At 34.2% G+C, this 26,775-nt stretch overlaps 1 protein-coding gene across 2 annotated transcripts in view; it reads right to left on the bottom strand.

The window, feature by feature from the left end:
• The window catches only part of Hace1 (HECT domain and ankyrin repeat containing E3 ubiquitin protein ligase 1), a 58,425-nt gene that overhangs the window by 20,754 nt on the left and 10,896 nt on the right, over window positions 1-26,775 (bottom strand). The window contains exons 4-15 of one of the 2 annotated variants that reach the window (XM_090338371.1): window positions 25,920-26,024; window positions 22,637-22,712; window positions 18,914-19,045; window positions 16,459-16,541; window positions 14,043-14,139; window positions 13,775-13,876; window positions 12,576-12,682; window positions 10,988-11,234; window positions 7,052-7,386; window positions 6,454-6,522; window positions 6,210-6,297; window positions 10-121 (exon numbers count right to left, since the gene is read on the bottom strand). In XM_090338371.1, the coding sequence (XP_090194497.1) occupies window positions 10-121; window positions 6,210-6,297; window positions 6,454-6,522; window positions 7,052-7,386; window positions 10,988-11,234; window positions 12,576-12,682; window positions 13,775-13,876; window positions 14,043-14,139; window positions 16,459-16,541; window positions 18,914-19,045; window positions 22,637-22,712; window positions 25,920-26,024 (1,553 nt within the window). The remainder of the gene's footprint in view (window positions 1-9; window positions 122-6,209; window positions 6,298-6,453; window positions 6,523-7,051; window positions 7,387-10,987; window positions 11,235-12,575; window positions 12,683-13,774; window positions 13,877-14,042; window positions 14,140-16,458; window positions 16,542-18,913; window positions 19,046-22,636; window positions 22,713-25,919; window positions 26,025-26,775) is intronic. The other variant, XM_090338372.1, reaches the window with a different exon arrangement.

Below are 26,775 nucleotides of genomic sequence, written 5' to 3'. Positions count from 1 at the left end.
TAAACATACCTCTGTGAACCAGCAGAATATCATTTTCATTCACTGGCCTGTGCACCATGTCTGAATCTGGTTGTCCCAAATGCAAATGTTCATAGAACCATTCACAGCGGTCTTTAAATGGCTGCCCCCCAAAAAATGAAAGTAAAATAAATTAGCAGTATTTTAGTCACCTAATTACTAGATTTACTAACATGACAAATGCTAGTAAATAATGTCTTAGACCTTTATTTACAAAAGTGAGCAGACCCTTGGTTATCTCATATTGGTATAGTATCTCACTTTGTTATCTGATATATTGAATATATTTGTATTTGGATATTTGAAATTTGATAGGGAAGGGGGGAAAACCAAGACGGGTGGGGGGTGTGGGGGGGGAGGGAAATGGGTACCAAGACATGTGAAAGGGTATCAATGTATGTGAATTAATGCACCTTCTATCTGGCAAATATCATGTAACCCTTTTACTAATTACAATAAAAAAAAATTTAAAAAAAAAACACGAAAAAAAAAGTGAGCAGAAAAATGTTCTAAAATTTTAATAATTATTCATAAAACAGCAAATTTTAGCAGAAATACTTGCATTACTTAAATAATTTCCAATAGAAAGAATAAGTTATAGCTAAAAACCTAATATCAGATATGTAATTAAACATATTATTCTCAATTTCTATTAAACCAACAAGGCTTTTAAGAACAAATTTTCACACCCAGAAAAATTATGCTTCATACACCACTTAATTTTTCAAAATGAATATTCTATACTTCATTTTATTCTTATTTCTATCTTTGGGACTTAGACAACAATTAGAAAAAATTTGTTATCCCTCTTTCTTCTAAAAATTGAGGAATAAAACCTCTTGAAATGTGAATAAAGTCTCAACTTTTTATTCATCTATCAGGGAAAGCAATTTCAAGTGATCTGTTGTTTTTATGATTAATCAGAAAGCATTATTGAATACCTACTATGTGCCAATACTGTTGGTAACTATAGTAAAAGCCTATTTCCTTACTAAAAACTTCATACAGTTTAAAAAATGAGACTAATATAGAACACAGTATTTATGTAATTGTAAGTTCTAAACAGTGAAGTACAAACTACAGATGCAGTAAAAACTTTGAACCTGTGTAGATGAATAGCGAACAAAGGCTTCACATGGTCACGACTTAGAAGTTTAAAGCTTGCTAGGACTTCCTCAAGCAGGGAGTTTTAGAAGGAGCACAGTAAATACAGGAGTCAGAGGGAAATGCGCAGAAGAAATTGTGCCTTCTTGAAAGATGTAATGAAGCTACTGCTATAACCAGAGTTCTGTCCTACACATGTTAAAGAAGTGTTTTTACATGAATAAACCGAGTCCATAATTAAGGAATCAAAGAATCAAGTAACTGATACAGAGGTCACTGTTGACATCTGGTCAAAGAATACCAAGATAAATATGATAAGCAAAACGAGTGTAGTATTAATATAAAGAGACATCAGTGAACTAGCAATTGCAATAACAGATATTGGATAATGAGGTCCTCCTTGGTTGTGGTAGAAAGAAAAATGATATAAATTTAAGAGGCATTACTATTTTGAATAAGATTTTTAGAAATAGAACTTACTAAGAGGGAATAAACTTCAACAACTTACTATTACACTCCTCGGCATTCATGGGAAAACAAGTCTTACGGTTTTAACTATCCTGAATAAAATTGTGATAACTATTAGAGGTTTAAAAATATAAGTCTTGGCGCTGGGAGTTTGGCCTAGTGGTAAAGTGCTTGCCTAGCATGCATGAAGACCGGGGGTCAATTCCTAGGTACCACATAAAGAGAAAAAGCTGGAAGTGAAGATGTGGCTCAAGTGGAAGGACTCTAGCCTTGAGAAAGTCAAGGACAGTGCTCACACTCTGAGTTCAGTCCCCAGGACTGGCAAAAAAAATAAAAAATTTAAAAAAGACTTAACAGGTCTACACTTGGAACAGCCATGAACAAAGATTCAGACAGAAACAAGTTAAGGTCTCTTGTCCAAGGTTTTAACTGTACAAACAATCAACACCAAGAAAGAAATTTATGATCACATCATAATTTGAGAATTTGCTGAGCAAATAATACACAGAGGAGCTAATAAGGCAAAAGAGAACCAAATGTAATAAATATCATAGAAGCTAAAGGTTCGAAGAGATAAATGTGATAATTACCACCCAATACCATAAGTTATGTTTAAGGCAGTTTTTAGAAAGCCAGTAAATCCCTTCATTTAGCCTGAGTTATTATAAAATTGTAATCTCCATTTTACAGAAAAGTGCAATAAGGAGCTAAATAACTTGTTTAAAAATCCACACAACATCGGGCCGGGAGTTTGCCCTAGTGGTAGAGTGCTTGCCTAGCATGCACGAAGACCCAGGTTCGATTCCTCGGTACCACATACAGAGAAAAAAAAAGCCAGAAGTGGTGCTGAGGCTCAAGTGGTAGAGCTCTAGTCTTGAGAAAATCCAAGGACAGTGCTCAGGCCCTGAGCTTAAGCCCAGGACTGGCAAAAAAAAAAAAAAATCCACAACATCGGGCCGGGAGTTTGGCCTAGTGGTAGAGTGCTTGCCTAGCATGCACAAAGAACCAGGTTCAATTCCTCGGTACCATATACATAGCAAAAAGCCGGAAGTGGTGCTGAGGCTCAAGTGGTAGAATGTTAGCCTTGAGAAAGTCCAAGGACAGTGCTCAGGCCTTGAGCCCAAGCCCAGGACTGGCAAAAAAAAAAAAAAAAAAAAAAAAAATCCACAACATGGTGGGGGGAGGGAAATGGGGACCAAGACATGAGCAAGGGTATCAATGTATATGAAGTAATGTACCTTCTATCTGATGAATAAAATGTAACCCTTCTATTAATTACAATAAAAATATATGAAAAAAATCCACAACACTCAATAAATGCTAATATTAACAATATTTTCAACAAGTTTATCTGACAGCATACAATATTAAAGCTGCTTCTCTATCTTTAAAATACGAACCAAGAAGTAAAATAATTAGCAATGTTTTAAGTAATTTATTTGGAGTTAATTTTTTTTTTTTTTTTTTTTTTTTTTGCTTGCCAGTCCTGGGCTTCAGCTCAGGGCCTGAGCACTGCCCTTGGACTTTCTCAAGGTTAGAGCTCTACCACTTGAGCCTCAGCACCACTTCTGGCTTTTTTCTATGTATGTGGCACCGAGGAATCGAACCCGGGTCTTCGTGCATGCTAGGCAAGCACTTTAACCACTAGGCCAAACTCCCGGCCCTGGAGTTAATATTTTTTTAAAATATAAACCACTGTCTTCAAAAGCTAGGAGATATTTGTAAGATCAAAACATAAAACACATGTGCCCTGGTACACACACCAACAATCAAAGAGCCAAAGGCATTTTTTATTTGTAAACTTTCCAAATACCTGAGTCTACATATTTTATTCATAAAACAGGACTGATTACACAGGATGGTCTTAATAGCATTTGTACAACAATGCAATGTCTTTCCCTTTACTACTGACTACCTGGAAACCATCAACAGAAGAAATCAATACTTTACTTCAAGTAATTGGTCTTTTACTTTTTGGGGACTGTACAGTCTCCAAGTTACATAAGGTTTCCAAGTATAATAGAGTATAAAATAGCTTTTCTCCCATTCATGTGACAGTAATTTGTCAAGATGCTGCCTACTCACCCACAAATCCTTTGGTGTATATTTTCTATAAGGTAATTCCATATAATCAGGTAACAACTACCAAAATTAGGGTCACTTATGACATCTAATGCTAAGACCAAGTTTTAACAATTCCAAAAAATATTGTATATAGTACAACAACGATTCATAAACTATAGCCAACTGTCCTGCCTATTTCTGTCTCCTTTCTCTCTGGATGTAGTTCTTTAATGTTTTCATGACCTTGGTACTTTTCAAGATTGCAGGTCAGTTATGTAGTATGTCCCTTAATTGGGAGTTAATTCAATATTTCCCCATGCTTAGATTCAGAATATGTATGTCTTACAGGAAAAAAGTCAGAGAAGTGATGCCACCTTCTTCTCAATGTATCTTACAGCTAATAACTCTAATGTGCCTGCTCTGATCACTACCAAGACTCTCCACTGTGAGCTTCCTTTCACTCTTTGGCATTAGGAAGTATTCTATAAGGAGATATCTTGAAACTATAAATATCCATTCCTTCACAAAAGTTCCCATACTTGCTCAGTAAACTTTTTCAATATAGCCATATGGTTTACTATTTTATTCGTAACTCTGCTATCATTATTCATTTTAATGTTCTCATTGTTCCAGATACTTCCCATAACCCAACCCCTATAATTTGCCATTTCTCCTTGATCCCTGTCTCATTTTGAATGCTAATTAGAGATCAAAAATGACAAGTTTGCTCTTATCTACAAATAATGAATGAAAACTATAAATTCATACTCATATCTCTAATTACATTCAATAGCAGTTTGTTCAGATTTCTACTATCTCCAACAATGAGAAATTATCACCACCACACTTACTTGTCTAACCAATCCTCCCTTCACCTCTACTTCCCACATGTCAATTGTCTTCTTGCTTACAAGCTCATTTCACTATACAATGCCTGTTGATATATGGGGACTATATCCCACGCTGAATTCCTTTTCTTCTCAACACACACAAACTCCAAAACTCCATAGTAGGCCACCAGACAAGTACAATTCATGTGGACATTCTCTTCACTGATTCAGTCAACAAAACTGCCTTTCTAGTTCAACATTCAACACAAGCAGTTACTAAATGCAGATGCTATTTTACTAAACTGTTCAAAAGAAGAAAAATGGGAAACACTTAAAAGTGGAGACAGTATTAAAAATAGCACACCACCTCTTTCGAAAACTAAAAGATGTTTTCACCTATTATTTCACTTGCCCCAGAATTGTGTGACACAGTAAAGGTTAGGAGTTGAGCACTGTGGTTCCCACCTGTAATTCTAGCTACTCAGAAGGCTGAGATCTGAGGATCATGGTTTCAGCCCAGGCAAAGAAGTTTCCATAAGACAATTATCTCTAACTAACCACTTAAAAACTGGAAGTGGTTGCTATAGCTCAATGGTAGAGCACTAGCCTTGAGCACAAAGAGGTTCATGGACACTGCCCAGGCCCTGAGTTCAAGCCCTACAGCCTACAAAAAAAAAAAAAAAAGAAAAAACAAAATAAACAGGGAGTTTGGGATGTTACTTCATAGTAAAGCACTTGCCTAGTATATACAAAGCATTAGCTTTGGATTCCTGATACCACAAATAAACAAAAACAAACAACAAAATATTATCCTTCTGTTAGAATGCATTAAGATCCTTTTGGAGAAAAAAAAAAGATGATTTCTATCTCCAACATAACTATCTTCATTTTTTTTTCTTTTGACCATTCCTGGGACTTCAACTAGGCCAAGGCACTGTCCTTGTCCTTGGGTTTTCTCAAGGCTAGCACTCTTCCACTTGAGCCACTGCACTAGTCCCAGCTTTTCCTGTGTGAGTGGTACAGAGAAATCAAACCCAGGGCTTTGTGTACGCTAGGCAAGCACTCTGTTGCTAGTCCATACTCGAAGCCCATAACTACCATTTACCGAGCATATATACCAGCCACTCTTTACAGTTTAGTCTTCACAACAGTTCTATAACGTTTGTTACTAGTATCCCCATTTTTATAGATAAGAAGTATGCCCAAAACCATATGGCTGGCAAGACACATGTTTCAGGAAATATGAGATATATGCAGGTTGGAAAAAGAGTATTAGGTGAGGTAAGTTTGGAGGACTAGCCATGTTGAATCAGTGTTTTTACCAAATATTTTTCAAAGCTCTTAAATATACTGAAGTGCTTTATAAATTTCCACAAGACTTAAGTTATGCTTTTTAAATGTACCTGACAAATATAACTATAACCCCTCTGTACATTACCCCAACAATAATTTTGTTAAAAAGACACTGGATTTAATCATAACATCATGCTGCAATGTTAACTGAATCCCATTATTATATACAACCAATATCTGTTACTAAAAATAAAAAATAAACAATTTAAAAGTTTTTAAAAAATGGAAAGAAAATTTATTCCTCATACTAAAATACCATATAATCCCATCCTTTTACCAGAGGTTTTAAGTATAATTCCCACACTAAACAAGATTAAGTTTTTGAAAAGTAATTTTGTTGACTAAAAACAAGAAGATGAAGAATAGTTCTACCTGTGCTTTTATAATATGCATGAATCTTGACATCAACTCAGGACATTCAAGGAGAAAGTGAAAATGATCAAATATTATTTTCGGATTTCTAAAAGAAAAATATATTGTGTTTAAGTGTATAAGAATCATAATAAGTACCATTAATAATATATTTTGAACAGTAACAGAAATAATGTTGTTGTTGTTGTTTTTCTGTTTGGAAAAGTTACCAGGGCAAGTCATGAAACCCAAAAGAAACGCTTACCTGTTAACAAAGCATTTTAAAACTTCATCATGTTTACAAACAAACTCAATGAAACGAGGTGAAGTCATTCTGTATGAAGGTAAAAAATAATCAGAATACACAGGCAAAAGCTGTTGATGTAATTCACAAAATATAATCAATAAATACACATTAAGGAAAATTGGCTTTTAGACCAAGAGAAACAATTGAAGCATATTTATACATTTAGAAATAAAAAACCTGAAGCATGTTTAATCAATCTGCAAAACAAAATAGTATATACACATGTGTATTTGTATAAATATTATGTATACATATATATAACTTCTTATCAACAGATGATATACACAAGTGAGTTTAAAAATCTTGAAATGTTGAGCATTTGTTCTATGCATTTCATTTCAAATATATAAGAGTAGATGATACCATTTTATAAAGAAAGATATATAAACTTGCTCAAAATTTAAATATTCTGGACTAGCCTAGACTAGCATTGAGATATCATAAAACAAATCAGAATAGAATTTAAAATTAACAAATTATCTTTCCATATTAATAAAATTACAATAATCGTCACAGCTTTTATCTATCAAAAAAGTATTAAGCCAAACCTTCTTACCCTGGAGGCATCTGAGAAGAACAGCACATGTAAAAGGCTTGAATGACAGCACTTAGTCTGTTTGCTGTCATAGAAATAACATCCTGACAATCTGCACTGGCTTCCTCTTTTGCTGCTAGAGCATCTGGCTTCGATTCCCCTGTGCCTGTGGATAGGTTTTCATAGCTCCTAGGTTCTGGAGGTTCAAATGGTGGAATGGAAGTAGCACCCTGATCATGGCCTTTTTGTTTCAATAAAATAGAAGTGATATCCGCTGAGTCCTTTTTGTGTTTCATCAATTCTGTCGCTATTAAAACTAGCCATTCATCCAGTGAATGCCAAAGCAACTCCAGAGGCTAAGAGGGGAAAAAAAGTTTAAAAATATCATTCTTAAAACTGAATAATTTTAAAAAATGAAAATAAATCCCTACAAACAGTTCAAAAGAGAAAATTTACTCTACACAATCCATCTTCCCAAGCTAATGACACTTAAAAACAAGAAGCAAAATACATGTTATATAAATGATGGTTCTTCACTTACAGAAATATGATCATTTGCATTTATGTAATCCTTAGGAAAAGGTTTTTTAATTTAACAAAACAAACATAACCAATCTTCATTTTCAAATATTTATGTAGAACTACATATTACTTTTACAATAGACTAACATTTATTATATTAGTGTGTCAACAATTTTCAATTAGGTAAGTCTTTTTATCAATCACAAAAAAGGTAATTTGCAAATAACTTAATAGTTTAATTCACAGTCCTTCCATATTCCTAGAATTTTGATGATTTATAATAAGAAATTATAATATATGCCATATTTATATATAAAAATATATAATCCATCTCCAGTAAGTAGCAATTTGTAGGGAAAGCAGTAGGATTTAAACTCAGGACCCTTTTTGTACCTGTAGACAGGTGCTATATCACTTGAACCATAGCTCTGTCCCTAGCTATGATAAGTGATTTTTTTGTATGTATAGAACTCCTAAGGCTTGAACTCAAGGCCTGGGCTCAGTTCCCGAGATTCTGTGCTAAAAACTAGCCATCTACCACTTGCACCACAGCTCTATTTCCAGAAATTTTTGTATAATTAGACATAAGAGTCTCACAGACTTTTCCTGACTAGTTTGGCTTCAACAGATGATCCTCAAAATCTAAGCCTCCTGAGTAGTGTGAGAAACCAGCTTACAGTTGAGAATCTTTTACTTATTGAATAAGGCAAATAATAAATCACATTAAGCCAAAAAAGTGAAAAAACCCCACACCACTACTACTAAAATCAATGAAATTCTTACTCAATAAACTGTTAGTATGCTCTACATAGGCAGTAAATGTGTTTTCTTTTATTAAAAACAAATTTTACCATCACTGAAGTTGACATAAGTACCTTTAACCAACACACACATACTCACATACACACACAAAAAGAGGTTTTCCAGTTTCTATTTTTACCTCTTTATCATTCCCCAAAGATTCCACATTGAATTCATAAAATTGGATGGAAAGAGTAATGTATTTCTTAAGTTAATACTTATTGTCTTTAAATTAAGAGCTTCAGAATAAAATGCTTACCAAAAATAAAAATTCAAAATATGAAGGAAAAATAGTAAATGATCGGCAGCAAGAACAGTTGGCAATGATGCAGAAAATAGCTTAAATATAAACAAGAAGGAAATACTTTTATTTACATATATGTACATGTGATATTTTATTCTTTTAAAAAAGAAAAAAATGGTATCTTTTTCTACCCTGTTGTCTGTACTAAGTAGATAGAGAAATCTAACCTTTAAAATATGCATTCAATGACTATAGAAAGGAAATGCAGCATATATTCATTTTCTAATATCACTAACAACTAGTAAGACTTAATTTTTTTTAATCAGACAATATGCTCTGTATCCAAGTTGAATAATAATGTCCAGGTTCCTACATATGATTTGATTTTCCACTTATGAGTAGAAAGAAAAATTAGGAATAGATTTTGGCTTAACAGAATGGGCCATGCTAAAATACATTAAGAACAACTTCATATGATATGAATGAGCAATAAAACTCAGCAATAGCAAAAGATGAAAACCTTAGATGGAAATTGTTAATTCTAAGTAGTGCTGCAGGAAATGGCACATAAAAAGGCTAAGAAGATGTATAATTTCATTCTTCCTGTAGGTGGCATAATGAGGGAAAGAAGGCAATGTGCATATATACATATATACATAAATGTGTATAAACGTATATAAATCTGTGATACTTTACTTTTTTTGAATGAGAAAACGTATATCTTTCTTTAACTATTATACTTATTCTTGGTATTAAAGAATCTATTTGTAGCCAGATGTCCGTGACTCACATCTTTAATTCTAAGTATTCAAGAGACTAAGATCTGAGGATTTTAGTTTAAAGCCAGCCCAGGATAAGTCCATGAAACTCTTATCTTCAATCAACCAGCAAAAGTCCTATGGAAGTGTGCCTCATGTGGCAGAGTACTAACTGAGCAAAATAAACACAAAAAATAAGAGTAACAGCCTCTAGCTCACATGCTCAAAAAAATCTATTTGTGTTAAAATCTTTGCAGCTTATCTATAGCAGTCAAAAAAAATCATTTAGCACGGACTATTAATTTAACAGCATAGTTGTCAATCCTACTTAGTTTTTGAGGAAGAGGCACATAAAAAACATTCATATTATGTTTTGGGGAGTGAAAGACTTTAAAGAAACTTAAGTCTTCATGAATCTCAAAAGCAATTTTTTAAAACATGAAAATCTGTTAAATTATCTTTTACAAATAATACAAAAATTCTGGGTTACGGCTCAGTAGTAGTAGTAGTAGTAGTAGTAGTAGTTGTACCTAGCATGTACAAGACCCTAGATTTAATTCTGAGCACCACCGGATTAAATAATACATTTTTCAAAAATATGACTTATTTGAAAATATCACAAACAAGTATTCATAGCAATTAGTCATTAACTTAGCTCCATAAATTTATAATCAATCATGAATAACAACATTGCTTTGGGCTTTATATCAAATCATTCTTCCAAGGATTCCTTCCATATGTGTTTTTATAAAAGAGGCAAATGAAACAATATAAAATATTTTAAAAGCCAAATGCCGGTGGCTCATGCCTGTAATCCTAGCTACTCAGGAGGCTAAGATCTGACGATCACAGTTCAAAGCCAGGCCTGGCACAAAAGTCCGTGAGACCCTTATCTCTGAATAACCACCAGAAAACTGGAAGTAGCACTGTGATTCAAGTGTTAGAGGGCTAGTCTTGAGCTGAAGCGCTCAAGGTCCATGGCGCAGGCCCAGAGTTCAAGCCCCACAATCGACCAAAGTATCTCAAAAAAAAGTAGGAGAATAACATAGGAAGGGGTAACAATACTCAAGAAGTAATGTACTCACTACCTTACAAATGTAACTGTAACTCTTCTGTACCCTCTTCTATACCCTGACAATAAAATAAAATTATTTTTTTAAAAAAAGAAAGTATCTCCATAATCCTTCCTTAAAGTCATCCCAGGAAGTGCTAGTACACCCGTTAAATGAAAGTAACCTTACTTCTAAACATATACAAAGACATACATGTAGTACATATTGTACAGTAAATAAAATTTAACAAAAGCTAAATATTTCCTAATAAGAATTTTTAAATACTGGCTATTTATTACACCAAATAATATATAATTCAATAAAATTATATTCAAAATTATACTTAAATATGTAATACTTATTTATACTTATACTAATACTTAAATAAAATTATACTTAACTAGTATTTAAAATTATATTAAGTACTCATAAAACACTAATAAAAACAAAGCTTTGTGTATAAGAAAAATATGGGAAGCTCACCAATTAAATCTTGCTGTGTGTTGATTAGACTAGATTAGAGTTGAAAAGGAGAAGGAGGTGACCAACAGAAAATGATAGAAGTATTAACCAAACTTACGTCCTGTTCTTGAGGTTTCTGATTAATGAATGCATGCTTTGTCATATTCATGTCTTTTACGTCTATCTTCCTAACAAGATCATATACTTTTCTGACCTTGAACACCTGGCTTCTCGGAGTTTTATTCCCATTGTAGCCCATATCGATTCCATTACTGGGGGAGGAGGGACCAATTCGAAAGACATGACAAAATATTCTCACAATCCTTAAAAGGCTCTTCATTTGAGCATCATAATTGCTAGATAAACTGAAAATAAAAAATTAAAATGTGAACACATTTCAATTTTCAAATACATACTTAAAAATATCTTTATTCCTCAGGCTGTTTCACAATATAACTGGAATAAAAGTATATTTCTATCATGATAGGAAATAGAATTAGTGTACAGAAAGCTACCAAGTAGATTGTTTAGGTTGCTTATAAACAGATTATTGGTTATTAAGCATCCAGATATAAGCAGCCATTAAACTAGAAAATATGAAGAAAATCATCCCTGTAAAACAGTTGGTATCCTAAGCAAACCATCCAAGAATTTCTAACTTACACTTCCAAAAGTATATTCACACACACACACACACACACACACACACACACACACACACAAAAACAATTGATTGATTGAAACTCTAAAAACATTTCACTGATAGGCAATGGCATAAATGCTACATTCTTAAGACAATCCACAAATAAAACGTTTTCTGTTTCCGATATTGGGGTTTGAACTCAGGGACTCTAGTTTAGCTAGACAGGCAGTCTACTAAAGTCATAGCTCCAGCCCTCAACTATTCAACTAAGTTTGAAACTTTCTGCTATTCATTTTTTTTTTTTTTTTTTGCCAGTCCTGGGCTTGAGCTCAGGGCCTGAGCGCTGTCCTTGGACTTTCTCAAGGCTAGAGGCTCTACCATTTGAGCCTCAGCACCACTTCCGGCTTTTTTATATGTATGTGGTACCAAGGAATCAAACCTGGGTCTTTGTGCATGCTAGGCAAGCACTTTAACCACTAGGCCAAACTCCCGGCCCTCTGCTATTCATTTTTTAACCCTATATCCTCTCACCACCTCAGAAAATAGTAATCAATGTTCACATAGAAGACATTTACGAATTGTTATGGGTACCAACTATCTGCATCAGGATTGTTCTCTGCATAAGGGCCTGGCATAACTTACATACATATAAGAAAGATATCCCACCGTGAAAATAATAAATTCAGCAGTCCAGTATGCCCTAAAGCATACTGGATGTATTATAAACATTATTTTACAAATCAGAAGACCCTTTAAAACACTAACAATCTAAGTACTTTGAGACTGGGTATATTCAAGAATCTCAGTCATTACTCTCTCACAGAGACACATTAGGAGTTTCTTTGATAATAATTTCATAAAATTCTAAAAACATAAGCCAAAATTCACTTAAATATACAGTTAAGATTATGCATAAAAAGATTAAATTCTCTTTAATAATAGTTGATTACTCTTTTCCCTTTAAGTAAACAATGGTAAGTCAGAAAATGTTATAACATTTCACCACTGACAAATAAATATAACTAAACAAATTATTGAGACAAAGCAGATAGACAGTGCTTACCTAAGCAGTTTGTGACCATTTGTTGTAGCAACTTCAGCAAGACTTGTTAGAATCTTTAGGTACTGATTTTCACTTTGCTGAGACAAATGTTCCAGAACTTGCCGTAACTAATTTTTATATAAATTAAAAGAAAGTGGTAATTAAATAAACCTACGATCAGTTAGTTTAATAAGCATTTTAAAAGCACTTAAATAAAGTCAAGGTGTTTACAGTTATTTTGCCTAGAACAAATTTAAGAGTTAATAAGAGAAATAAGATTACTTAAAATGTTTGTTCAAAATCAGCCAGTATAGAAAAAAGCAGTAATATATAGAATAAATTATATGTAGAAATTTATCTCCAAATACTTTTCAAATTTCTAAAATTTAAGAAAGTTTTAAGCCAGGCTCCAGTGGTTTACACCTATAATCCTAGCTTCCAGAAGGTGGAGACTGAAAAGATCCTGTTGATGGCAGCTCAAGTCAAAAAAAATAGTGTGAGAGGCTTCATATCAATCAATATCAGGGTATGGTATTATCCCAGCTATCAGAAAGGCTGAGGTTGAAAACTGCCTGATTTCAGATCAATCTAAGCAAAACTGTATGGACCTTTCAGTACAAAAAAGTTGGATGAGGTAGAACAACCTGTCATCCCAGCTATGGCAAGAAGCATAAATAGGAGTACTGTGTAGAATCTGTGGGCCAAATGTGGGCAATCTAGCCCCAGAATAACCAGAGCTAGAAAAAGGACTCAGGCAGCACCTGCCTAGCAAGCACAAATTCATGAGTTCAAGTTGGACACCAGTGACTCCTATCTGTAATCTTAACTAAACAGGAAGCTGAGACCCTGAGGATCATGATTTGAAGCCAGTCCAGGTAGAAAAGCCTGTGACATTGTTATACTCTATTAACCACACACAGAAAAACAAGAAACAGAACTGTGGCTCAAGTGGTAGAGCACTAGTCTTAAGCAGAAATGCTTGGGAAGAGTGCCCAGATTCTGAGTTCAAGCCCCAGGATGCACACACACACATACCACACACCTATACTAGGCTAGCCTAGAACCATAATCCTTCAGAGCTCCCAAACAGCAGGGATTATACAAAAATATTTGTCATGATGATAGATAGATAGACAGACAGACAGACAGACAGACAGGTAGATAGGCAGGCAGGGAAGCAGGCAGGTAGACTCATTCAGCTACTAGTACAATCATGTTACCATGTTTTCTCGGAGGTCTTCATTCTGTGTCATTTGAATAATAGTCTGGAAAAGCCTAGGGTGATACTGAATTAATACTTCACAAGTTTCTCCATATCCACCCTAAAAATAAGAATTAAAATTACTAAAGTTTGAAAGTCAAGTTCCCTATAAAAGTCATATCTTTCACAGACTCTTTGTACTCACCCACTCATTTAAGAAATAAAATGATTTTATCATTCACAATTCCTATTTTAATAGAGACCACGATAATATATACAAAACATACCTGTACACATAGATCCAGGGGGGTTACTCCATTTTTATCTGGTAAATACTTAGCTCCACGCAATAGAAGAATTTGTGCTGTATCTCTCTGACCATGACTGTAGAAATAAAACAGTAAAAACATAATCTTTTGAAGTCTTACTCTATGAATAATGGGCAGTTAATATTTAATCTACCCATGGAAGGTTAATAAATAAGACAGTAAAATTTCAATTATCCTTGACAATCAGGAAGGTTTTTTTTCAATGTTAAGTTACACTTTTTTTTTTTTTTTGCCAGCCATAAGGCTTGAACTCAGGGCCTGAGTACTGTCCTTGGACTTTTTCTCAAGCCTAGAGCTCTACCACTTGAGCCACAGCACCACTTCCAGCTTTTTTCTATATGTGGTACCAAGGAATCGAACCTGGGTCTTCATGCATGCTATGCAAGCACTCTACCACTAGGCCAAACTCCTGGCCCCAATGTGAAGTCATACTTTTAATATACAATAAGAAGATCTTTTAATACTTAAAAACTTTTGGTCATGGTATCCTTAATATGTGGCTATTAGATCCAAACAGTACAAGAGCAAGGACTCAATGCTTGCACACCCAATGCTATGGACATGGTATTGGAAATAAACACAACTACATAGACAAAAAAAATTATGACCCTAGGCCGGGAGTTTGGCCTAGTGGTAGAGTGCTTGCCTAGCATGCACGAAGACCCAGGTTCAATTCCTCAGTACCACATACATAGAAAAAAGCTGGAAGTGGTGCTGAAGCTCAAGTGGTAGAGCTCTAGCCTTGAGAAAGTCCAAGGACAGTGCTCAGGCCCTGAGCTCAAGCCCAGGACTGGCAAAAAAAAAAAAAAATTATGACTCTATAGACATGTTTTATTACATAGATTAAAATGTATCTATGACATACAAATCCTAAGCCCAATTTTAATCATGTTCTAAAAATCTAAGTGCCAGTGATTGTATATAGAGATTCCCTTCTTGAATACTTGTTTGTTATAAATATATCATTTGAAATATGATGTAAAAAATCAATGTTAATAAATTCTTTAATAAAAAAAAATTTTGGTCAAGCTACATATACATATGGCCACATAGGATGTGGCTAAGCGAAATCAACGCTAGCATATGGAAACAAGAGATTTATCTTTGTGATTGTTATCTTAATGTACTATATGAAGTTATTTTTTTTCTTTTTGTTTTCCCCTTATGGTTTATCTCATGTTACTGTATCTGACTTTGGTATCTGATATATTGTATATACATTAATTTATTTGAATTAGGAAAGGGAAGGGGAAAAACAAGATGATTGGGAGGAGTAAAGTAGGAGAAAAACATGGAAAGGGTATCAATGTTTAAGAAGTAATGTACCCACTACCTGACCAATGTAACTGAAATCCCTCTATACATCAACCCAACAATAAAACACAATTAAAAATAAAATATAATACTATTTGTTTAAAAAAGAATGTTGGTCATACTACTTGTAATAAATCATAACATTTGGGAGCTAGTAACTATTTCTGGGGCTCCAGTTAATTTTCATTCTTCCAATCACTTCATAATCCCTTTTTCAACTCTGGGCTTACCTTTCTACTGCACATGTCCAAGCCTCTAGATATTTTAATCTAAAAAAATCTCAATATTCAAAACAATAATGTATGACTTTTACTATTTCATTGAAATAATAATAACATTGGGTACTAGGAAGACAGCATTAGGCTAACAAGGGTAAAAGTATGATATGTCTAAATTCACTGCTGAAATATGAAAATAAAACAATGAACACTCGAAATTTTATTAGGAAGGAAGGGAGGGGCAAGGGAGAATGATGGAGAGGAAACGAATATATTGTGTACATGAGTAGAAATTCAGGGACATAAAAATGTAAAAAAGCTCAAAAAAGAAACATAACTTGATGGATCCAAGAACTATACCAAACATAGATGAAGCCAGAACCCAAATCTCTGGGTTTTGAGGCAACACTTCTCCCATGCTGCCATGTTAACATTACCTAAAGAGGCACATTATTTCACAAAGAGAAATTCCTTGAAAAAAATGTTTTAACTAAAAAGATGTTCTATTATAAAGCAAAATGAACAGCTGGAGAAAAATAGCCAGTTGGAATTAGACTTTTTTTTTCCTTTGGCCAGTCCTGCGGCTTGAACTCAGAGGACGAGTGCTGTCCTTGGGCTTTCTCAAAGCTAGAGCTGTACCAACTGAGCCACAACACCAATTATGGCTTTTTCTATGTATGTGGTACTGAGGAATTGAACCTGGGTCTTCATGCATACGAGGCAAGCACTCTACCACTAATCCAAACTCCGGCCCCTAAAATTTTTGAAAACATGCATGTATTCACTTCTGTAAATATAGCAACATATAATATTCTTTACATATGAAAAAATAAATGTCATACCTGCAAGCAAAATACAGTGGAGTGGCTCCTGATACATTTGGCCTGTTAATATCAGCACCACTGTCTAGCAAGCACTGCACTGTCTATAGAGTGAAAAAAACATAAAAATAATAAAGCCAGAGAAGTCCAACCACAGAACTATCATAAAAGAATTATAATCCACATAAGGAAATCTAAGGTTCTAGAAACACTAGAACCTTTCTAAAAACATACAGGCCTTCAAAATTGTAAGGAAAATTATTTCAAATGTGGGATTGTCTAGTCACCTATGTTACTATTCAAATACATGGCAAAAAATATTTTTTAAACAGGAACATAACCCTTTAAGAAAAAGCATAACTTTAGGGAACATCCGCACAAAGAAATAAGTCAAAATAGGTATTACAACTAGAATATGAACAAATGAACACAAGAGGTATAATGAGAATTTCATATTTAGAGGACAAGTAAGAACTGAAAAATTACCTAATAAATTTGTCTTTGTAGAAAATAGTATTGTAATATATTTACAGGACCTAAAAGGAAGAATTGGTGATTCACGTAAAGAAATCTGAACGAAGTCCATTATCACCAAGAAAAAAAATGCTGCTATATTTCACTGCTACACTCATCAGTAAATAACAAAATTGAGTAATATACAAATAATATAAACAAAACATATAAATCCCAACAAAAAATGATACAAAGTGTCAAAAATCAAAATGAAGACTTATTATTTGAACGCAGGCCTGAGCATTGTCCTTGGACTTTCTCGAAGTTAGAGCCACAGCACCACTTCCAGCTTTTTCTATGTATGTGGTATCAAGAAATCAAATCCAGATCTTTGTGCATGCTAGGCAAGTACTGGAGCACTAGGCCAAACTCCCAACACCAGAAAACCTAGTTGTTGTTTTTTTTAAAGTTGAGAATCAACTGCCTCTGATGATCCTGATTTAACAAGAAGGGGACAAAATTTTATTTTAAAAGGTTTGGTAAGATAAAAAGATTTTAAGGCATTGTGTTTATAGCTACTTGAAGCTGCTTATATACCAAGTGGTCCTGCATTTTTAGCTCATGGTCCTCCCTATGCCTCTTGCTTAGCACAGATAACCATGTAGACTACCAAACTGTACTTTGTACTGGGCAGTCCTTAAACCATGGTTCTTCCAATCTTTTCCTTCTGAGTAACTCAGATTACAGATGTGAGCATGGCTAGAATGTAACTGGGGAAAAAAAAAAAAAACCTTAAATATAAACAGGATGGGACTAGTAAAGCAGAAATTAAATCTAAAATCCTAAGGTCTCAATGTTGATATAAGGAAGCTAAGTCTTCTAAGAGAAAAATATATTAGTTAAATATGTGATAGGAAAACATCATTATTAAAAAAAATACATTACCATAAGCCAGGTGAGGTGGCTCACGCCTGTAATCCTAACTACTCAGGAGGCTAAGATCTGAGGATCACGGTTCAAAGCCAGACCAGGCACTAAAAAGTCCATGAGACTCTTATCTCCAATTAATCACTAGAAAACCAGTAGTGATGCTGTGGTTCAAGGGGTAAGCCTTGAGCTGAAGAGCTCAGGGACAATGCCCAGACCCAAAGTTCAAGTCCCATGACCAACAAAAAACAAAACAAAACAAGACAACACACACAATGGGGCCGGGAGCATGGCCTAGCGGTAGAGTGCTTGCCTAGCTTTCATGAAGCCCTGGATCCAATTCCTCAGTACCACACATATAGAAAAAGCCAGAAGTGGTGCTGAGGTTCAAGTGGTAGAATGCTAGCCTTGAGGAAAGCCCAAGAAAAGTGGTCAGACCCTGGATCCAAGCTGCAGGATTGGCAAAAAAATAAAATAAAAAACAAAAAATACCACATTGATTACCAAAATCTAAGTAAGAAAGTAACTGTCACTGGGGACAAAAACATGAGAAGGGGTATCAATGTATGAAAAGTAATATACCTACTACCTGGTGAATATAACTATAACCTCTATATATTGCCTCAACAATAAAAAATAAAATTTAAAAAAAGAAAGTAACTGTCACACTAGTATATGCATTTTATAGAGAAAATAGAAAATTAATAAAATCCAACCTGAGCTATGTAAGCAGTGTCAACTCACTTTGGTATACTAATTCCAATAATTGACCCTTACTAGTAAAAGAAAATTCAGAAAAGTCACTTGTTCAAACTAAAACTAAAATACACAACTGTTTAAAGTAGAAGTACGTTGAGAATTTTAATATATTCAACTATTAAAGTCTATGAATAATCTACGAACTCTATGAGTAGAGTTAAAAGCACTTTTCTATTTCCTTTATCTACAGGGACTATATTAACCAGTTATTATGCGTATCATCTATGTGGCACAGAAAATAATATTTGTGCTTCCCAATATGCATAGTGACAAATGTCATGAATTCAAAGTCTTAAGAAAACAAGCCTGTATAATTTATTTTTGTGGCTGAACTTACTGTCTTATGACCATTTTGGCAGGCCACATGCAACGCGGTCTGCCCCATTGCATCTTCAACATCAACATCACTGACATGCTGCACAAGGTCATGGAGAAGTTCTGTTCGTCCATTCACAGCCAGCCAGTGTATCTGTGAAGCCATTCAGTCATTAACATTTGTGTGAGTGTTTATAGATAAAAACTTGAAGGTAAATAATGCTATGATTTTAAAACTAGCATGATAGTCAAACTAAAACTATTTTAAGCCTAGAAAGTTTTCCTGTTTTACATAAGAAAAATAAAAGCATCAAGATATAGTTACATCCCTTGGTTATCTCATATTGGTATAGTATCTCACTTTGTTATCTGATATATTGAATTTATTTGTATTTGGATATTTGAAATTTGATAGGGAAGGGGGGAAAACTAAGACGGGAGGGGGGTGTGAGGGGGGAGGGAAATGGGTACCAAGACATGTGAAAGGGTATCAATGTATGTGAATTAATGCACCTTCTATCTGGCAAATATCATGTAACCCTTTTACTAATTACAATAAAAAAATTAAAAAAAAAGATATAGTTACACTACTATGGATTATATAACCAAGAAGTAAAAATAGGAAGTCTCCTAGGCTGAAGATCAAATACTCTGCTTCTTAGATAATCCTAGACTCTAGGTAAGTTTACCTCTAGAGAAAAGGTGTCTACTTCTTTCCCAGAAGCAAACTAAGTCAAAAAGTGATGAACACAATACTGTTCTGTTCTTTATCTTCTGTATAAACAAGTTATAAATGTATCTTATATAATACAATACAAAGATTTCTTAAAAGAATCAATTCAAAAAAAAAAAGAATCAATTCCACTCCTGGGCATTTATCTAAGAGAGAAAAAATAGGTTACAACAAAGGTACCAGTGCAACCATATTCATTGCAGCATTATTTATCACAGCCAAGTTTTGGAATCAGCCCAGGTGCTCCTCAGTGAATGAATGGATCAAGAAAATACGGTACATATACACAAAAGAATTTTACTCATTCATTAGCAAGAATTATACTGTGGTATGCAAGTGATTACAAATGAATTAATTGAAGTATAAAAGAGTCTATGGAGAGCTCAAATAGTGTGGTTCTTCAGGAATCACAGGAAAGTACCAGGAAATGGATACTTTCAAGGGAGAGGGACCAAAAGGGGAAAGCTAGAAAACTTAAGTGGGGAAGAAGGAGAAAATGCAGTCAATTATTCATTGTATAAGGCGGAAAGTTAAGAAGAACGGGAGATGAAGTGTGTTGAAGGTGGTTGAAAATGTTGAAGGAAGGACACAGGTAAAGATGCATGGTAGACATAAACTGCTTTTTTAAATAGAAAAAAGTTATATTCTACAAAATTTAGAAAAGTGAGGAAAGGGCTGGGTTAGGAGTGTTTGATGAGAATAACACTAATCAAAATGTACTGAATTCATAAACTGCTTTGTTGACTGGCAACTCCTTTGTACAACTACTTAAAGATAATAAAAAATATTTGTGAAAAAGAAACAAAGTATATGTAATCTACCATTTAAATTTTTAGACTAAGAGGGCCAGCCAGATGTGTTGGCTCATCTCTATTAACCCTAGCTACTTCAAAGGTAAAAGCAGTATGATCACAGTTTGAAATCAGCATGAATAAAAAAGTTAATGAGATTCTAACTCAAAGAACAATCAGGGTGTGATTATGCTTATAATCTCAGCGAGGGAGGAGATGGAGATAAGAGGATAAAATAGATGAGAGGCCCTGGTCATGATGCACAAGACCCTATCTAAAACATAAATAAATAAATAAATAAATAAATAAATAAATAAATGAATAAATAAATAAATAAATAAATAATAAAGCAAAAATGCCTAGGGGGTTGGCTGAAGGGGTACAGCGTAAGGATCTGGGTTCAAACCTCTAAATGCAGACAGGTGCCCATGGATCATGCCTATAATGCTAACTACATGAAAGGCTGAGATTTGAGGATCAAGGTTAAAAACCAGCATGCACAGGAAAGTCCTGGAGATTCATATCTCCAGTTAACCCTCTCCCCAAAAAAAGAGCCCCAAGTGGAGCTGAGCTGTGGCTCAAATGGTACAGCACCAACCTTGAGCAAAAAAAAAACCCTAAGAGACAGCACTTAGGCTCTCAGTTCAAGTCCCAGGACTGTCACAAATACATACATACATACATACACATACATACATACATACATTATATACATATTGTAAATGCAAAAAATAAAAATTAATTTTAAAATTAGGAGCCAAGGGTGTAGCTTTGTAGCAAAACATATGTTTAATATGTACAAAGCAAAATCTTGCATTCAATTCTCAGCACCAAAAAGAAAAGGGGAAAAAAATCACCTTTGGACTACACATTTCAAAATCTAAATCCATGTACTTTCACTTGATGTTTTTCTCTATTAAAATATGTTAATTTCTGGTAAGGCACTGATGGCTCTGCCTATAATTCTAGTTATTCAGAAAGCTAAGATTTGAGGATTACCAGTTCTAAACCAGACCAGACAATTTGTAGGACTTTTTTTCTTTTTTGCCAGTTCTGGGGCTTGAACTCAGGGCTTGTGCACTGTCCCTGAGCTTCTTTTTTTTACTCAAGGCTAGCATTCTACCACACGAGCCACAGTACCACTTCAGCTTTTTCTGTTTATGTGTTACTGAGGAATCAAACCCAGGGTTTCATGCATGTTAGGGAAGCACTCTACCACTAAGCCACATTCCCCGCCTATGAGACTCTTCTCTCCAATTAATAACAGAAAAAAAACAGAAGTAGCACTGTGGCTCAAGTGGTAGAATACTAACTAGCCTTGCGCAAAAGAAGTCAAAACATGTTAAATAAATACTCAATGTTCTTCTTTACTCAAAAATTAAAGACACAAAACTCTGTACTATCTCTGGTACATTAAAATAAATTTCATAGAGAAAACTTAACATGATTTCTGTCGTGACCTCAGATAAATCTATTATCTCTAATGGTAAAATAATGCTCCATTAAACAATGACAATTTAGTTAAAATGTTAAGATGTCAATAATCATTTCAGCAATATTACATATCACCACACTATAACATGCATGTGGATTAATAATATACTTATTTAGCCAGCTTCCAATTAACCACGGGAAAACTGGAAGTAAAGCTGTGGCTCAAGCAGCAGAACACTAGCCTTGAGCAAAAAAGCACAGGGACAGCACCCAAACCCTTAGTTCAATCCCCACAACCAATCACACTTATTTTTGCAAAGAAAATGGTTAAGAGCAAAATAAATAAGAAGTCTGAAAGAATATAGATCAAAATGTTAACGCTGATTATGTGAGTTTTCTCATTCCCTGCTACTTTCTTTTCTCAATCTAACCATAATTTTCCTACAATAAACTTATTTAAAAGTCATTAAAAACACCATGATTAATGAACTAATAACACACTATGACAGAAACCTGCAAAGTCCCTTTAAAAATCAGTGACAAAACTTAGGGGAAACGTCTTCAAAATAAGTGAAAATTATAAATCTATAAAAGAGAAGGGCTAAACATGGTAAACCATATTCCACGTTTCTTGCATTTCATTTCACATAAATGAAAACTACACCCCAAAGCATTCTGAACCTTCTTCATTTGAGAATAACTTGCACTATACTTTTCATTACCATCATACTCAAGACTATTTTTAAAAGCATGGGTTAAATGATCTCAGATGAACTTAATAGCTTACCGCTGTAAGACCTTCATTATTACAAATGTTGACATCAGCACTGTATTCTAATAATTTACTCATACATTTCTTCTGCCTGAAAAACGAAAGACACAGGCATAGATAACTGGTACTACAAAAATTACACAAAGCAAAATACAACCAGCATTTATTGGGGATAACAGAATATCTGTATTTGCAATTTAAACTATATCCATAATACGTAACAACACTATCTGAAATAAATAAAAACTGCATTTACAACCCAAAAGTACCAGGTTTGCCATGCACTTGGAAAAATTCACCACTCAAACTGCAGATATTTCCAGTTTGACTAAATAAAGAGAATTGTAATCTTCATTAGAAATGTAAAAAACTGGTTTCTGGACTATGGGGTAAATGCCAACTAATGGAATTGCCGGGTCATAGGAGAGCTCTATGTTTAGTCTTTTGAGTAACAGCCATACCACTTTCCACAGTGGTTTACAATACCACCAACAGTGTAGTAGAGATCCCTCCTGGCCACATCCCCTCCAGCATCTGTTGTTATTAGATTTCTTGATCATGGCCATTCTAACTGGAGTAAGGTAGAATCTCAGAGTTGTTTTGATTTGTATTTCTTTTATGGCCAGAGATGTCGAGCATTTCTTCATGTGTCTATAGGCCATTCTTACTTCTTCAGAGAAGTCTCTAAGTCTTTGACCCATCTTTTAATGGGATGGTTGTTTCTTAGAAGATCAGTTTTGGAGTGATTCAATTTTTTAGCTGTAGATATATTTTAGATATGAGGCCTTTGTCTGTTGTATGGTTAGTGAAGCTCTATCGTCTCCCATTCCATGAGCTTTCTATTTAGCTTGCTAGCTATGTCCTTTGCCATACAGAAGCTCTGCAGTTTAATGCAGTCCCATTTGTTCAAACTTTAATTTGTTGTGTTTCTGGGACTTTATTAAGAAATTTTTGACCTGTGTTTCTCTCATTTGTAATAATTAGTACAAAACTTGGACTCTCCTAGCAGAGGATTACAATAGCTCAAAACCTAGATACATAAGGCCATATAGGATGAGGTTAAATGAAAGGCAAAAAAAATTTTTTTTAATTTTTTTTAAATAAAGCTGAATAATATTCTGCCGTAAGCATATATCACATTATGCTTATCATCAACTGATGGATGTCTAGGTGAATCCACATTAGTTATTGTAAATGCTGCTGGGTAGGTAGGTATGTATTTATGTGAGGCCCTGTTTTCAGCTGTTTGGGGCTCATACTATAGAAGTGAAATTGATAGGTCATATAGTACTTCTATTTTTAATTTTTGAAGACTATCATATTATCTTTACAATATTTTATATTCTCATCATGTGCAAAAACATTCTAATTTTTCCATATCCTAGCAAGTATTTGTTATTTCCTACTTTTTTTTTCCCCAGTCGTGGGCTTGCCCTTGAGCTTTCTCAAGACTAGTGCTCTACCACTTGAGCCACAGCACCACTTCCAGCTTTTTCTATGTATGTGATACCGAGGAACTGAACCTGGGTCTTCATGCATGCCAGGCAAACACCCTACCACTAGGCCACACTCCCGGCCCCATTTCCTACTTTTTGATACCAATCATTCTTATGAGGCTTAGCTATCTCAAAGTATGTCTCTAATAGTGAATATCTCATATGCTTATAGAATCATTTGTATCTTCAGAGAAATGTCTATTTAATAAGTCTTCTGCCCACTTCTCTTTTCATTTTTTTAACTGTGAAATGTGTAATTTACTGTTCTGCCAACCTGAATAATCTACCCATCTCATCTTCCCTTTAGCCTGAGCTATTCCTAACTATAATTCAAGATTTATCTTCAAGTCCTATTAACTACATGAAAATCTCAAATTCCTCTGATGCTTTATTTTCTACTGGTATTCTTCACATGACAATCAAGTATGAGATACTTGATCTGAAATGATTGAGCAAATATAATACATGACATGAGATTTGCAATCTGAGTAAAAAGTTTAATATATGTATATGTATAATGTAAATAGTATATATATTATGGATCATGTCTATATTATACAATCATGCAGCATTATTATATAGTAGTAATATACTATTCATAATATTCTTTAATTAATTTGCCACTAAGCAGTCAGACATATAATCCAATAAAACTTTATTGATCATCAATAAAATATTCAATCTTATAAGTCAATTACTAAAATTCTTATTGTCTAAATAAGTCTTCTTTTTCCTTTGTCAGGATCTTGTACTGAGTAGTTCCCCGACTTGAATTATACTTCTGCCCTTTATGCCTTACCCAAAGCTGACATTACAGGTGTGCACTGTCACACCTAGCCTTTTTAAAAGAAAAAGGGACAAATCACTTATCTCACTTTGGTTTGGGGATCTGAAAACCAATTAAACATTTGAAAGCAGCACTATGAACAAGGAAATGAAAAAAAATAAAGCTCTGAATAACATTTGCATTCAAATATTTATTGAATTTTTATCTAACATTATGAAAACCTTAGAAATAAATTCTAAGTAATCATTATAAGCACATATTAATATTAAAATGAATATTTTAAATGCTTTTGTGTTTTTGTCTGTTTCTATAAACAGGTAAATAAATCTAATCAGAAACTGACATGAACCACTGGTCTAGTTTCAAAACTGGAAACAGGCCAAGGAACTAGACCCAAGAACATTTAGGGTAGGGACTAATGAAGAAAAGCCGTAATATGTAATGTTCCTTTCTCCAAAAAATCCTTTTTTAGCAAAAAAGATTACCCAAATAAAACCTTAAAACAGAAGTAAAAATTATGCTTTGCAGAAAATGTTATTATAATTCAATAAACTTATACAAATATACCTTCAAGAAGAAAAACATATAATTAAATATGCAATGATAAATCATAAAATATGGTTATCTATATAATGGCTCACATCTAATTATTTTTGCCAGTCCTCAGTTTGGGCTCAGGGCATAAACACTGTCCTTGGGTTTTCTCAAGGCTAGAGTTCTACCACATGAGCCACAGCACCACTTCTGGCTTTTTCCTATGTATGGGGTACCTAGGAATCAAACCTGGGTCTTCATGCATGCTAGGCAAGCACTCTACCACTAGGCCAAACTCCCAGCCCTCATACCTAATTTTTAAAGTACACTTATATAAGAGATTCTAAAATAAATATATCATTTTTTTAACTTTTGCCAAAGCAAATATTTTATAGGAGTGGATAAGCCATCAAATCCAGGTAAAATTGTTCAACCAATACAACTGATAATACAGCAGTTACTTAAAAAGAATAAGATTTACCCATTTCTAGCTGCCAAATGAAGGGGAGTACAGCCCGATATATCTTGATAGTTAGGATCCGCTCCTTTCTTTAACAGAAGAACTAAGCATTCCACTGATCCACAACTAAAACAATAGTTAAAAAGAAATTCAGATACGATCAATGAACAGCTACTCTTGCCAGAGCTTAAACTAAAAAAAAAAAAAAAAAACAGAAAAACAATATTGTGTGTGAGTGCATGCACACCTGAATCCTGGATCTTGAATTCAGTGCTGTCCCTGAGTTTTTGTATTCAGGGCTACCACTCTACCACTTAATTGGAGATGAATGTCTCACAGCCTCCTAAGTAACTAGGATGATAATCATGAACACGTACCAGGGTAAACACTGTATTTTTAAGGTCTCTAAACACATATATGTCTATTGTGCCAGTCCTAGGGCTTGAACTCAGAGATAGGGTGCTGTCCCTGAGCTTCTATTTTGCTCAAGGCTAGCATTCTGTCACTTGAGCCATAGTTTCTCTTCTGGCTTTTTGTGGTAGTCAGTAGGAGATAGGAATCTCACAGACCTGTGCTGCTTTTTAATTGCAATTCTCAAATCCCAGCCTCTTGAGAGTAGCTAGGAGGATTACAAGCATGAATCGCCAGCATTAACTTCATCATAGATAGTAAATATCCTCTATTTTCAAAATAGTACACTATACAATGAAAGCTATGAAGTATTTGACAAATTCAAATGAAGTAAAATAGAGGAAATTAGCTTTCCACAGGCTAAGATAATGATAATCTCTTTCAACACACTTTCCCTAAATCCTGAAAAGGACAGATATACCTTGGTTAATTAATAGATTATACAAGTAGATGACCATGTATTAAA

This window comes from Megascapheus bottae, chromosome 8, assembly GCF_031878675.1.
Source record: "Megascapheus bottae isolate mThoBot1 chromosome 8, mThoBot2.hap1, whole genome shotgun sequence".
Classification (NCBI taxonomy): domain Eukaryota; kingdom Metazoa; phylum Chordata; class Mammalia; order Rodentia; family Geomyidae; genus Megascapheus; species Megascapheus bottae.
This window is presented reverse-complemented; position numbering and strand designations above follow the sequence as displayed.